This window comes from Capra hircus, chromosome 10, assembly GCF_001704415.2.
Source record: "Capra hircus breed San Clemente chromosome 10, ASM170441v1, whole genome shotgun sequence".
NCBI classification, from domain to species: Eukaryota; Metazoa; Chordata; class Mammalia; order Artiodactyla; family Bovidae; genus Capra; species Capra hircus.
Genome location: NC_030817.1, coordinates 23,587,991 through 23,603,477, shown reverse-complemented (window position 1 = coordinate 23,603,477; position 15,487 = coordinate 23,587,991). Strand labels below are relative to the sequence as shown.

Here is a 15,487-nt window from a genome sequence, read left to right as displayed (position 1 = left end):
GGCGGATTCTTTATCACTGAGACACCAGTATTCATTGAGCATTCAGAGATAGCAAAGTCTGGGATTGTTAGTAGCAGTGAATAGCATTGTGTTACAGAAAGGGCAGGTACAAAAAGGAAAGATTATAAATAGCCTGGGTTGGAAAAAGTGGTCTTTGAACAGTGTCATAAAAGATTAGCAGAAATGGGTGAATCAACAATCAAATTATTAACAACCCAAGTTAATAACATTTGAATTGAGACTGCACTGTGGCAAACTCTGGGACAAATTATCCTCATGAATGAGGACTGATTGCATAACCAAAGTAATGAAAAGTGTTTTCTTCTTTTGACCGTAATTAAACTTTCATTTAATTGCTTTCTTCTGTTGACTCAAATTAAATTTGCTTAATTATTACAGGTTTTATTCTGGTAAATAAAAACATGGTAAATCATCAAATTTTTTATTTGTCATTGACAGTTCAATATAAATTAAGTAAAATATTAATTCAGTTCTGTACTATTATCAAAAGTTTTCCAATTTTTCCATAAAATGACCATATCTAAATATATAGTTTAATGGTCAAAACAAGTTCAACAAAAGATTATTTACAAATATGAGAAGACTATGGTCCTATGACTCCTTTCTCCACCAAAGTGAACATGTAATTACTAGTCCAAGAAAATCACAAACTCTACTAAAAGAATGTACTCCAAGCAAGTGATGGAACATGTTTGTGTTCCAATTTCTCAGACTTCCATTACTTTGGATAAACATTCTTCAAGTAAACTACACAGCAGACATTTTAATCTTGTCATGGTAATATAAGGAAATGCCCTGCAAGAGTTTTAAAATGACCATAATTACCAATACCAATCCTTAAGATAATTTTGCTGAATAAAGAATTGGAGCGGGTCGGGGACTGTTTTTGCTTTTCTGCCACATAGGTTGACGGATGCTTGTTAAAACAGTGCCTTATCATGCTTGAACACAGGGTGCTGCTAAGTTGCTGCTAAGTAGTCACCCTCAATTCTTCTACTGCTGGATTTTACCATCTTTAGCTGTGCATTAAAAAAAAAAAAAAAAAAGAAACACCCTTTTCTAGCCCCTTCATTGCCTTTGCATGCATTACGTTCCAGGATTCTGCTCTTTTTTGGACTTCTCCCCTGCTACCCATGTGCTTCTTGGATAGAGTTCATTTCCTATTTGTATCAAGGGCTGAGTGACACAGGTCTGATTACTTATCGGCACTAGGGTCCAGTTTAATACTGTTCCTTTGTGACTATTTTGAATACTCCCAACTGCTTAAAAACACAAGAACACACACAAAGATATACTCAGGGACAATCATTAAATAGCCTTCCTCTTCTGGTTTTCTAAGAGAAACTAAGGCACAAAGAGGAAGCCTCCATGAATCAGGGTCAGTAAGTGAAGTCAAGTGGCCTATCTTTTCAAACTGCTTTTTCCACTACCTTCTTGCTGATTTGAGAAACAGCAGAAAAATGAATGACAGTTTAAATCTGATGTTTATTTCTGCCTTTCCGCAAATCTCTGCCATCCAGTAAACTCCACTTTCTTAGAAAAGGAAGTTCTGTGATCTAGGCATGGGAAAGTGTTTTAGCAGCAGTGGCTTTAGGTTGTCAGAGATAAAGCCATGCCACAATCCAGATTCAGTGAAGAGCTGGAAGAATTCAGATATTGGTGCCATGGTGGTTTTCTTAAGAAGGACAAACCCTGCCCTTGAGCCAAGCCACTGGGACTCCTAGAGTTTAGCTGAGGCTAAATCATGCCTCCCCTTGAAGGTTGTTTGGTTCAGAAGAACTACATTGTGGACAAAGAGGATAGAAACTAATCCAAAGTGCCATCAATCAACCTCTGCCACAGCTTAGGTTCCCCTGGGTAAGAGGCTTCAGAAGGAAAAGATGAGCTTGGAGGTCACCTGAGGGTCTACTTAGCCTATATTATCTCTAGTAACGGGCAGTAATAGGAGCAAAATAACCTGGACAAATACAAGGTGTTTGGATGAATCCGGCAGTGTACACTGGGCTTTTGTCAGGCATCAAACAGGCAAGGTTGGAAGGTGTGCTTTGTGCTCAAGGTTTTGGCCATCCTGAAGGAGAATCGTTTTGGCAGGGCGTGCTAAGTAGTCTACTTCAGGCTTCTCTTGGGTCCAGCTGCCATCATCAGCCAGTCCACAGGGATGCCCAGCAGGTCACAGCTGACGTCCCACAGCCGCCTTGCTACTGTCTCATTACGAGCCTGTGCAGAGACCCATGCCACATGGCAGTCACTGGAAGAAAAAGAGAGAGGCTTAGCACACAGGGTTAAGAATGCAGTCTGCCCTCCGCCTGGCATAAGGAACACGACAGAAAAATAACCCGGGGATGACATGTGTTCTGGGTGCTTCGCAGGACCAGTGTTTGTCCTATCTCTTCATTCTCCAGTCTTTACCCCAGAGAAAAATGGGGCCAGAACCATTTTGGAGCTCACTAGACCACCTGGGATCAGAATGTTTGTTTGATATATAATATACATCATTTAGTCTTTATATACCCCTTGTGTGTGTGTATATATATAAATATTTAATTATAATATCAGTGCCTGGCTGATACCTGTGTATATCCATCTTGTTAAAATATGTATGTAAGGTCAACTCTGTAAGAAGTTGTATGGTGTCATGTGGCTGAGATACTACATTGCTCATAGATGCTTGGAGTGATTTAAAAAGTGCTTTTTCTTTCAGCAGTGTACCTACAGTTATAAGTGTTTTTAAACTCAAAGAACAAGTAAAGTCAGCTTCATAACCAACAAAAGATGATAGGAGAAAAGAAACGGTAATGCAGGGACTTCCCTGGTGGTTCAGTGGTTAGGACACTGCCTTCCAACGAGGTGCAGGTTTGATCCCTGGTTGGAGAGTTAAGATCCCACATGCCTCATTGCCAAAAAAACCAAAACAAAAACAGAAGCAATATTGTAACAAATTCAAAATGACTGTTAAAATGGTCCACATTAAAAAAAATCGTAAAAAAAGAAATGGTAATAAGGTCCCATCTGTTTCATATACCTTCTCTTCACTGTTGTAATTCCAATTATTTTAAGTCCCCATTAAATAGAGGAGAGATATCCCAACTCTTTACTGCCCAAAAAAGTTTCTCAAGAATAATTCTTTTACTCATTTTTGTATTCTCTGCATCTAGCACACAGCAGGAATTCAATGAAGGGTTATTTTTTTAATGATTGACTAAAGGGAATCACAATCTTTGAAGTCATGTGAGAAACAATTTTTAAGATTATACCGTTTTAGGGGCTCCCCTGGCGGCTCCACAGTAAAGGATCTGGCCTGCCAATGCAGGAGACACAGGCTCAATCCCTGGTCTGCAAAGATTCCACATGCTGCGGGGCAACTAACACCGTGCGTCAGTACTACTGAGCCTACGCTCTAGAGCCCAGGAACCTCGACTATTGAGCCCACTTGCCGCAACTACGGAAGCCCGCTTGCCCTAGAGCGCGCAGACTCCACAGCAAGAGAAGCCACTGCAAAGAGAAGCCCACGCATCGCAACTAGAGAGTAGCCCCAGCTCGCTGAAACTAGAGAAAAGCCCCTGAAGCACAGCCTAAAATAAATAAAATTACTAAAAAAAAACACACTATACTATTTCAGGACTTTCCTAGTGGTCCAGTGGTTAAGAATCTGCCTGCCAGTGGAGGCGACATGAGTTCTATCCCTGGTCCAGGAAAATCCCACTTGCTCCAGAGCAACTGAGCCCATGTTTCACAACTACTAAAGACCTCACACCTGGAGCCTGGGCGCCACACCAGTGAGACGCCCAGGCTTCGCAATGAAGAGTAGCCCTTGCTTGCCACAACTGGAGAAAGCCTGTACATAGCAATGAAGACCCAGTGAAGCCCCCACCAAAATAAATAAATAAATAAATAAATATTTAAAGGGTATAGTGTATCAGACAAATCCAAATAATTTCCTACAGGCAATAAAATTCCATTTTCAAAAACAGACACATTCGTACCTGAAGTGATTTCCGCTGAGAACTTCTAGACCCTCCGTTAAGGCACAGTATAGGCTGGTCTGGGCTCCCTGCTGAGGGGTCTTGATGAAGAAGGAGAAAATCCACCAGATCCATCTCATGAGGGCTGAGTGCCGAACCAGTTCAGAGTTGACTGTGCCAGGGTGCACAGAGTACACTGTGATGCCAGAGCCTGATGCTAGGAAGCCATATAGAAAGGGGAAGACAGGACTTGATGATGCCGAATGGCCAAAGAGGGCAGGAGACGTGAACGGACATTTGCCTGCTATGGACTCTGTTCTCCTGATGCTGTCACAACCACTCCTCACAGTAATGTATACCTGCACTTCACAGATTACAATTCAGGCTCAGCGTGGCTATTAACTGTCAGGAAGCAGCAGAGCCAGGACCCGCTCAGAAGCACTTGACATTGTTGATCACTGCCTTTCTAAAGCTGCCTTTTCACTGATGGTGGTAAATCTCCAGTACTATATGGAAAGATCTCTAAAATACTATGTTAGAATTTCAGTTCCTTATGTATGGTATAGACACAGTTAAACGCACAAGAAAATAATTGGAGAGGTGCACGTCAAGTTGTTGACAGTGGTTTCTTGGGGCAGGCAGCGGAGGGGAAGCAGAAGAGGGACAGAGAAGAGTAAGTAAAGGGCGCTTTTCATTTCTAACTCTGTGTACTTCCATATTATTGGAACATTTTTTCACAGTGAAAATTATTCATGCGTTACTAGATTCATTTCACATGGGACAGCTGGATTAGAACTTGTTAATTATTTCTCTCTCCTGTTGGATGTGAACCACTCCACCCCCAGCCCCTAATCCAGGGTGTAGAATAACATGGGCCCTGAATACATGGCTATTGAATGGCTGAATGAATGACTCTTCATCATGCCCAGGTTTCTTTCTTTGCATCACAGCTTATTTCCCACCTAATCCTCATCCATCAGGTGTCCTTACTTGTGTATCCTCTTGCTCTTGTCTGATCCTCACAGCTGGACCCATCTCTGCACTTCTAGGCCCCCCTAGCACCCTGACCAACTTTTGGTTGATTTTCACCACCCAGTCCTCCTGATCCATCCATAGCTGATAAAGGATATCACGCCCTAGGCATAGACTTTCCTCCCCATCTCACAGCTGTTCATGTGGTTTGACACTCCTGTTCCAGTAATGAAGCGCCTGTGTCTGATTCCTTCTGCCTGATCTGCTTGCCTCAAGTCTAAGCACTTTTAATTGTCCACATTGGATTTCCTTACTCTTTATTGGAAATCCAGAGTAGACTGTGCTAAGGACCTCTGGTTGTGTCTAGAGACTCCCTTCCTCAAGCATACATTTCCCTTTTATTTGAACCTTTGCTGTTAGGTTTGAACCCTCACCTTCTATAGTCCCAGGACCTCTTTTATCCTAGTGTTTGTAGCCAGTGCCAGTTTTGGTCCCTCCATTCTATCTAGAAGTCAAAAACCTTGACTTGCTCATGAGGCTTAAATTAATCATGACAATAACCCATGAAGCAGTCCCACTTTACATATGAGGAATTAAGTCTTGAAAAGTTAAGCAACTTGCTGCAGGTCGTGCAGCTAGTAAATACCAAAGCCAAACTTTCAGGACTCCCTCATCACCTCCAACATTCATTTGTGGGCTGTTTATTAAAACCATACCCAAGCAGAGCCATGAAAGCAGATGCTGTCCATCAGATGGGCTCCAGAAAACAGCTCTGATTCCGGTGACTTTTAGCTACTTCCCATTGACCCATGTCTCCATACTCACTACTTTTAAGCCTACCTTTTAGCCTCCGGGCCAGTTCCTGGGTGAAGAGAATGTTGGCTAATTTGCTGTGACAGTAGGCCAGTCCTGATTGGTAGAACTTCTCGCCCTGCAGGTTATGGAAGTGGATCCTTCCCAGGTGATGTGCTAAGGAAGACACATTCACCACCCTCGATGGTGCTGATTCCTTCAGCTTTTCTAGCAACAGATGGGTCAGGAGGAAGTGACCTATGAGAAAAAGAATGAACAGATTTCAGGGCCAATGTGGGGGTAAAGGGAGTAGTGGTGAGCCAGGCTCCGCTATGGGAGACAGAGAATCCAATAATAAAGCCTTTTGCTTCATTAATTCATTAGTAACTACAGAACAAGTTCAATGAGAGTTTAGGGACATAGGAACAGCCCAAGACATGCGACATCCTTCTATGATAGAGGTCTAGATTATGCGAATATGAATTCTCCAGGCCAGAATACTGGAGTGGGTAGCAGTTCCCTTTTCCAGGGGATCTTTCCAACCCAGGGATCAAACCCAGGTATCCTGCACTGCAGGCAGTCTTTACCAGCTGAGCTACCAGGGAAGCCCTCATGAATCTGAAGTCATATCTTATTCCAACTTTTAATAACATCACTGTTGCCAGGAGGAAGCCAATACTGACCCCGAGATGGAACTGTTTCTTTGATTTGCTCTTTGCTGCTTTTGTTATTAAAATCATACAGAATGGTTTGCCTCAGAGAATCCTGCCCCTCTGCCTGGCTGTTAAACTAAAAGTGCCTTTGTTTAGAACCCTGTCCCCCTGTGGATGGCAGGAAGGGAGAAATTAACACATCCCATGCCTGAGGCTTGCCATTCCAGCAGATGTTTGCAAGATTAACGGTCTTTTTACTTTGCTTCCTTACCTATCCCCATCTCTGATCTATAATAGAACCTGGTATCCAGACCCTGATAAGATGGTTACTTTGAGGTGCCAGCCTGCCATCTTCTCAGTCTGCCTGTTTCCTTATTAAAGTCTCTTCCTTGCCTCAACACCGCGCCTCTCGGATTCACTGGCCTGTCGTGCAGTGAGCAGAGTAAGCTTGGACTAGGTAACAACTGTTTAAGAGCCAATGGCCTCCATTTGATGCTGCCACAGGGTGGCTACAAAGAAAGCAACATAGCACCGACTCCAATTAGGTTAAGTTAAACTGAATGTGAAACACAGATTAAAAAATGGGGGGAACCTCAAAGGAGCCTGAGCGTTCTGGCAGGACCACACTATTTATTAAATTAATGTATTTATGGTCTGTTATGGCCCAGAGGTCCATTCACACCACAAAGAAGGCACCATATGACCCTAAGATTTCCAATGAGAATTTAACTTTCCCTTTAGCTTTGTGATGAGACAAGATTTCTTACCTAAGTGGTTGACTCCCATATGCATCTCAAAGCCATCTGCTGTTTTGGAGTAGGGACACATCATCACTCCTGCGTTGTTGATCAAAATGTGGAGATGCTTTTCCTCTGCGGGGAAGAGGAGATAGAGCGTGCACGTGGTCAGCCACGGCTGTTATGTCTTCAAAATCTGCCCCGCACCCACGCTTTGAAAAGGGGGATGCATGGCTTCAATCGTTCCTCTATTTTCCCTTCATATTTATTTTGTATTGTTTTTCATTTTAAGATCCTAGTTGAATCCTACATACTCTTACTATAGGGAAAAATTCCACATGACATGACCAAATGGCCTTTCTAATCTTTCCAATTCAGGACCTACTGACTCATTGGTTTTGGGAAGTGTTCTATCTCTCCCAATAGAAAGACTTCCCCAGCTGAATGAGAAATTCCAAAATAAGAGAAAAACAGGATGTTTGGTACGCCTCCCTGCCACTTGGTTTCAGGCCCCCAAAGAAACACTGATTTCACCTCTGTTTCAACTGCCAATGCTCTTATGATTTCTTTTTTCATACCATTTGTGATTTTTGTCTAAAAGCATGTATCAGTGGAAGTTTTCCTTGGGAGGCCGGGATCCCTGGGTTATGAGGGAAAAAGTCTACAGAGTGCTCTGGGACTTGCTTTCGATGTGACACTACAGGGTTCTATGCTAATTTCTCAGCTTAAGTTTCTCGCATCAGTTAGTGATGTGAATGAAATTCCCCCCGCCCCCATACATGATGTCTGCCTGAAGTTCTAATTTCTTGCAGATGACCTTTTATTCACCCACCCCCTAGGGAGACGATAGGCTTCTTTGTCATATCCTTGAGCAGCTGGGCTGGGTTTTTTTTTTCTAAGCCCCTGTACCATGGACCAGATGACTTTTTGTGGATCCCAGCCTGACGTGGAGCCTCAGGTACAGCAACCCAGCCCTCAACGTCCTGAGGACTCATCTCTTATCTCTATATGGATATTTGGACTCCAGACCTTAAAGCCCAGATGGAGTTCTGGTACACATACGAGATTTTTGGCTTTAGTTCTTACACACTACTATGACATTTTTGGGTTAATTTTATTTATTTATTTATTTTTGGCTCTGCTGGGTCTTCGTTGTTGCGTGTAGGCTTTCTCTAGTTGTGGTAAGAGGGGGCTACTCTTGGGAGAGCGAGCTCTAGGAAGATGTGGCTCACAGGCTTAGTTGCCCCGAGGCATGCAGGATCCTCCTGGACCAGGGATCGAACTTGTGTCCCCTGCGTTGGCAGGTTGATTCCTAACCACTGGACCACTGAGGCAGTCTGCTATGACTTTTCAAAGTCACTTTTTATCCTGCCTCTTGAGGATTTCCCTTTGTTACTAATGAGTTCCACTATGAATCCAAAAGTTTTGGTTGTATCTTGTCTAGCATTTCTAGATGTCAGAGAGGGAGAGAAATCTTTTCCTTTTAGCTAAGTCTTCCATGTTGATTGCAAGACCCACAGCATAGTCCCTAGTTGGACACCTACCTTCTAAGAATCGCTTAGCAAAGGCTCGAATAGATTTAGTATCAGCCAAGTCCAGTTTCCGCACCAACACTTGCTGGTTCCCTGTCATCATCTGGATTTCTCTGGCCACCAATTCCCCCTTTTGCACGTCCCGGCAAGCTAAATACACACGGGCTCCTGTCAACCAACATATAAGAGAGACAAACTGTTGGCTCTGTTTTTGAGTGAGCATCAAAGACTTAATTCTAATGTTAAATATTATTTTCTACTGTTTGTTTCTAAAAAGGGATTACCCCTACTTCACAAAGAGGTATCTGATGAATAAATCAGGAAAGAAAAATTAATAAACACTTTTCATTATATCCATTATATGTAGAACATGTACAACATTCAGATCAGCAGATCAGTGGGGCCCTTCAAATGTTCTTGAATTCCAAGCCTGGGAGGAAATAATGAAAATGGTCATCATGGCAAGGGATAAAATAACAGTAGCAACAGGAGACCTAAAGAGAAGTTTCTCCAAAGAAGACAGAGGGCCAACAGGCACATGAAAAGATGTTCAACACTGTTAATTATTAGAAATGCAAATCGAAACTACAATGAGATTATCACCTCATACCAGTCAGGATGGGCATTATTAAAAGTCTACAAATAACAAAAGCTGGAGAGGGTGTGGAGAAAAGGGAGCACTTCTATGCTGTTGGTGGGAATATAAGTTGGTGCAGCCACTATAGAAAACAGTCCTTGGAAAACGGAAATATAGAATTACCATATGAACCAGAAATCTACTCCTAGGCATATATTTTGACAAAACTATAATTCCCAAAGATACACGCACCTTTGTTTCACAGCAGCACTATTCACAAAAGCCAAGATAAGGAAAAACCCAAATGTCCACTGACAGATGAATGGATAAATATGGTACATATACACAATGGAATTCTACTCAGCCGTAAAAAAGAATGAAATAATGCCATTTGCAGCAACATGGATGGAACTAGAGATTCTCATACTAAGTGAAGTGAAGTCAGAAAGGGAAAGACAAATACCATATGATATCACTTACATGTAGAATCTAAAATTTGACACAAATGAAGCTGTCTGCAAAACAGAAACAGCCTCACAGACACAGAGAACAGACTTGTAGTTGCCAAGGTGGAGAAGGGAGCAGGTTGCATGCATTGGGAGTTAGGGGTTGGCAGATGAAAACTATTACATATAGAATGGATAAGCACCAAGGTCCTACTGTATAGCACAAGGAACTATATTCAATATCCTGAGATAAACCATAATGGAAAAGAATATAAAAAAGAATGTATGTATAACTGAATCACTTTGCTGTACACAAAGTGATTAACACAAATAAACACAACATTGTAAAATCAACTATAAGGGTGTTAGTCATTCAGTTGTGTCTGACTCTTTGAGACCCCATGGACTGTAGACCCGCCAGACTCCTCTGTCCATGGGATTCTCCAGGCATGAATAATGGAGTGGGTAGCCATCCCCTTCTCCAGGGGATCTTCCTGACCCAGGGATTGAACCTGGGTCTCCTGCATTGCAGGCAGATTCTTAACCACCTGAGCCACCAGGGAAGCCCCAAATCAACTATACTTCAATTAAAAACAAACAAACAAACAAACAAACAAGCTAGTAGCGAGAGGGAACTAAAAGCAGATAGACTTGCCTCTTCGAGCCAGCTCTTTGGCGGTCTCCTTCCCGATGCCTGTGTTGGCTCCAGTGACCACAGCCACTTTTCCAGGAAGCTGGATGGTTGATGTACAAACCCCGCTGGACAGCATCTTCCTGCAGACAGAGGAGTTATCAGTTCTTCATTTTCTTTGCCTTAGCCAGAGGCTCCTGCAACACCCCCTTATCTACACATCCCAAGGCTGACGGCTGTCCTTTTACAGACTGAAGGAAGACTGGAGGAAAGAAAACAAAAGTTTTCTGCTCTTAAGATTTTCTTGCTCAAATTTTTTCTGCTCTTGCTTAAGGACAGAAATGATTCTATTGTAAGGGCAACTTTTAACTTTAGCTCCTTGCAGTATAAGAACTGGATGAATATTTGAGCTCTTGGTGGAGCTCTTCCTTGGGCTGAGGAAATCACAAGCCTCAGCCTAGAAAAAGAAAGAGCTGGTTCCCTGATGTTAATCGGTCGATAAAACGGGCACTTTATGGCCTTTATGGTTGAATAAAACAGCTTACCCAACAAAAAAAGTTAAAAATTATGAAAGCTTGTCAACCTGGGACAAAATGAAAGCAATCACCTTCCTCCCCGCCCCCCCCAGCTCCCTACACATGAACAGTTAAAAATAAGGCAAAACATGAAGTAAATAAGTACAGAGCAGAACTTGAGATTCCAGTCCCGGTTTAATCAGTACAAGTCCTTCTTCCTAATCAATACACCACCCTACTTCTCCAAGGAATGAATGCATAAACAGGTATTAGGTCTTAGATTGTCCTTTACTCTGCAAAGCCTGGGGACTCAATTTAAAAGAAATCAATTGACTGGGATACGCATTTTTTATTTTCATTTTTTTTTCGCATTTGTAATTTAAATGTTTCACTGAAAATTGCAAAGCACACACTGCTAGCCACTCAAGTTCCTGCTTAGAACAAACAGGCCAATAAGGAAGCAAGGTGCCCACCAGCGAGTATCTTTCTCCTCAGACAATCCTCCCGGCTCAGTTTTCCCACGTTCATTCCGCTTCTCCAGGAGCACCCACGAGGACCTCAACCCAGCTGTTCCTTTTCCTTAATCAGCAGGAAAGAAAGAGACAACCAGCTACGAAAGTCCAGCTCTGGTCCAGGCCCCGTGACCTAGCTTGGTAAGTTGGGAACATGATCCTTGGGGTATAACTTTTATTAGAAAAATCTCTTTGAGGCATGAGCAGTATTTTCAGTTCAGTTCAGTCGCTCAGTCGTGTCCGACTGTTTGCGACCCCATGGACTGCAGCACGCCAGGTTCAACGTTTCACTGAGATTCTGTGTGGATCAGAGGATGTTGCGGCGGAAAAGAGAAAAAGCAGCGCATTCATCCGAGTATCGCAGTCGTGTGAGCTTCTAGAGGTGGGAGCGCGGCGAGTTCAGAGGAGGAACAACAAAATTGGAGAATCGGCTCGAGCGAGGAGAGGAACGAAGGAGTGAATGTGTAAGAAACGGCGGAGGGTGATCTAGCGCGCCTTCCAGTTCCACTCGGACCTTCCACGCCACCCAATCCCTACCGAGGGAAGGAGTGTTCTCTGCAGTCACAGGTCCACCGTCACTACTGGTGACTTACTCAGAACCAATCAGCAGGCTGCCTGTCCGGCAACTCGCTGCTGATTCTCTGGGGCACTAAGCCAGCCATTGGCTGATTATCACCTGGTGAAGAGACCACGACCCTCAACTTCTCCCCTTCACCCCAAAACCCCAGGAAAGACTCGGGACCGCCCTCCCCCACGCCGCCCCACCCCTTACTTATGCTGCTAAGGCATGTTAGAAGGCAAGAGTGAGGAAACCCTCTCATTTCTCTCCTTTACAGCATCTGCCCAGAGGATAAGCCAATCCAACAGCAACAAGAGAGCAAACAGTGGGCTGCACTGGGTAGAGAGGACTGGGTAGTCACGACTGGCATCGAGGAAACAAAGAGGGTGCTCCGGCTGCAGCCTCTTCCCACGACCTGGGGGTCTCCCGATCTCGCCCTCCTCTCCCCGGGCAGCTGGACCTCCTCCGACCCACCGAACATCCCCTACCTGGAACCCCGCAGGGAGTCTTCCTGTCCTCCTTTTGAAGCTCAGAGCTTCGATGAGGAGGTATGTCTCCCCTCGCCCTGCGCCCCGCAGATTTCTCTAAGAGGAAGGCAGTACATTTGCACAGACCTGATTTGGGGTGCAGCGATGTACAGGAGAAAGGGGAGAAGGAGGAGCAGGAGCAGGACCCCAACCATCTCGCCGGGAGGCACGTGCGGCTGCCGAAGCAGCAGCGAGATGCCCCAACTGTGCTCGCCGACTGCGGCCTCGCCTCCAAGCCACGCCCTGGTAAACTACGGCAACCCGGGGAGTAGAGCCTTCTGGGAAATGTAGTCCGAAGCTTGGCATGTGCGCTCCCAATTCCCAGACTCGGAGAGAAGCTGAATCTTGCCCCAGATACGCAAGGACTCCCCAACCGGCTAGGATCTAGGACCTTTGGGATCGTCCAACCAGCTCTCCCATGGCCCCTCTGGCCACCGTGAAATCTCCCCAGTCCTCTCTACGCTGGTGCCCAAGTCCAGACCCTGGTTCACTGGTTTCCCTAATTATGGTTAGTCGGTTACCGCATGTTTCTTCTAGAGGTCAAATACTGGCGTCAGGAAAATGTTCTAATAAGGCTGATTACACGGGAGAGGAGCGGTTGGAGTCTGACAGTTGGATGGGGGTGGGGGGTGGGGTAGAAATTCTTTAGGGATTCCTTCACCCAAAGGAGCAGAAGCAATCCGTCCCTGAAGACATTACAGGAGAATCACTTCGTGTCTTTTGAATTATAATGAAATAAAAACATATCATGAAATAGAAAGTATAATTTTCCTGGTGTTTGAGTGTTAACTGAAGATAGAATGTAGTTCTCTTGAAGACTGGGGTTAGTTATTTCAACTCCCAGGGTAGCAGTGGATTTCTCAGATTAGCACAGTTGGTTTTGCCTGCTTGGGAAAGTATTTAATCCTGTCTTGCATAAAGCTGTGGAAATTCTCTGGGAACAAGCAGGTTCCCTGATCAGTCAGTCCTTTTAGCTCTGCTATCTGAGGACTTATTTCCAGAGAATGAATGTTTTCAGATGGGAAATGTTTTAAGTCATCATCTGTCTGTGATTCCTGGCTGCACTGAGTAATGTATTCTGGTCCTTCTGGACAATTCATTTCCATTTGATTGAAAGACACATGTTCCAGGCTCAGCTTAAGCCAGTGTATTTTACAGCACTTGGCAAAGAGAGTATTTCCTTCACACAATACAAATTTGATTATCTAATAGTCATCATATTTTGTCACACGCTAATTATCGGGTTATCTAATATTTGAATCAGCTTCCCTGGTGAGTCAATGGTAAAGAACCTGCCTGCCAATTCAGGAGAAGCAGGTTCAATCCCTGGGTCAGGAAGAACCCCTGGAGAAGGAAATGGCAACCCACTCCAGTATTCTTGCCTGAAGAATTCCATGGACAGAGGAGTCTGATGGGCTACAGTCCATGGGGTTGCAAAAGATTTGGACACAACTTAAAGACTTTCCTGGTGGCTCAGACGGTAAAGCGTCTGCCTACAGTGCGGGAGACCTGGGTTTGATCCCTGGGTCGGGAAGGTCCCCTGGAGAAGGAAATGGCAACCCACTCCAGTATTCTTGCTTGGAAAATCCCATGGACGGGGGAGCCTGGTTGGCTACTGTCCATGGGGTCGCAAAGAGTCAGACACGACTGAACGACTTCACTCACTCACTAAAGACCTAACAACAGAAACAATATTTGTCCCATGTTTTGTTCCTTATACATTCACCCATTTGTTTGATAAATGTTTATGGTATTCCTCGGCTTCCCTGGTGGCTCACACAATAAAAGAATCCACCTGCAATGCAAGAGACCCTAGTTCGATCCCTGAGTTGGGAAGATCCTTTTGAAGAGGAAATGGCAACCAACTCCAGTATTCTTGCCTGGAGAATTCCATGCAGGCTACAGTCCATGGGGTCACAAAGAGTTGGACATGGCTGAGCAACTAACACTTTCACTTTATGGTATTCCTTCAATGTATTAAGCACTGTGCTGAGGTCCAGGAAGGAGCCAGGGAGAAATTACCTCTGCAACCAGTGATTACTATGAATAAATTGTGGTGAGGGTTACCAGGGGAAATAGAGAAAGTTTTGGGAGGTTATAGCAGGAAACCACTTCTGATCTGGAAATCAGGAAGACTTCTTTGAGGAAACAACTTAACCCCTTTGAGTTGAAGCCTGAAGAAGGTCAGAAGTTAGTGGGCAAGCAACATATAGGCAAGAATTCTCTAAGCAGAGGACTTGAGTGAGCACACAAAGTTGAAATGGGCCACTAGAACGAAGGAAAACATTGGTCTATTTAGGCCACAGAGGCTAGGAGCAGTGCCAGAAACGGCGATAAGACCCAGTGCTTATACAGTGCTTATTGTGTGCCATGTGCGCTGAGTTGCTTCAGCGGTGTCCGACTCTTTACGACCCCGTGGACTGTAGTCTGCTGGGCTTCTCTGTCCATGGGATTCTCCAGGGAAAAATCCAGGCTTCTCCAGGGGATCTTCCCGACCCAGGGATCCAACCTGGATCTCTTGCATTGCAGGTGGATTCTTTACCGTCTGAGCCACCAGGGAAGAGCTCTATATCTATTAACTACTTTACCTCTCATAACAACTCTCTGAGGTAGGTATTAATACTGCGACTTTCCCTCTTTTATAGACATGGGAACTGAAACAACAGCAAGGTTAAATATGTTAGCCCAGGCCATAGGGTCAGCGCTGGACTTCAGACTTTAGCAGGTTGTATCCAGGGTCTGTGCCCTTTACTACTGAGCCACTGTGCCAAAAGATGAGGCTGGAGAACTTATACATATGCACATTTGTGCATCCACACAAAATTTACATGCAGTTTCATTCATAGAACCTAGATTAAAAACCAAGGTTTCTTTAGTTGATTCCACAGACCTGGTGACTGAAGATCGGCAAGCAGATAAGTCATTTGGAAAGGAAGTTAGAGAAAGTGGAGAGGAGGAGCACTCACATTATAGGACAGCTAAGCCTGGAAGTGGTCTGTGAAAGGGGGACAGAGAGGCTGGAGAAATGTTAGATTGGGTCTGAGCAGATTA

General features: G+C 44.3%; 1 protein-coding gene across 2 annotated transcripts; it reads right to left on the bottom strand.

Moving 5' to 3' along the window:
• RDH11 (retinol dehydrogenase 11 (all-trans/9-cis/11-cis)) lies at positions 326-12,893 on the bottom strand. 2 transcript variants are annotated; one of them, XM_013967249.2, is made up of 8 exons: positions 12,524-12,893; positions 11,312-11,417; positions 10,348-10,466; positions 8,682-8,837; positions 7,168-7,272; positions 5,796-6,005; positions 4,005-4,200; positions 326-2,269 (listed from the first exon to the last, which is right to left on the bottom strand). In XM_013967249.2, the coding sequence occupies exons 3-8, from the start codon at positions 10,460-10,462 to the stop codon at positions 2,128-2,130; spliced, it is 924 nt and encodes a 307-aa protein (XP_013822703.2). In that variant the 5' UTR covers positions 10,463-10,466; positions 11,312-11,417; positions 12,524-12,893; the 3' UTR covers positions 326-2,127. The 2 variants fall into 2 exon arrangements, with proteins under 2 accessions (XP_013822703.2, XP_005686059.1); XM_005686002.3 differs by lacking the exon at positions 11,312-11,417 and having other exon boundaries at positions 12,524-12,844.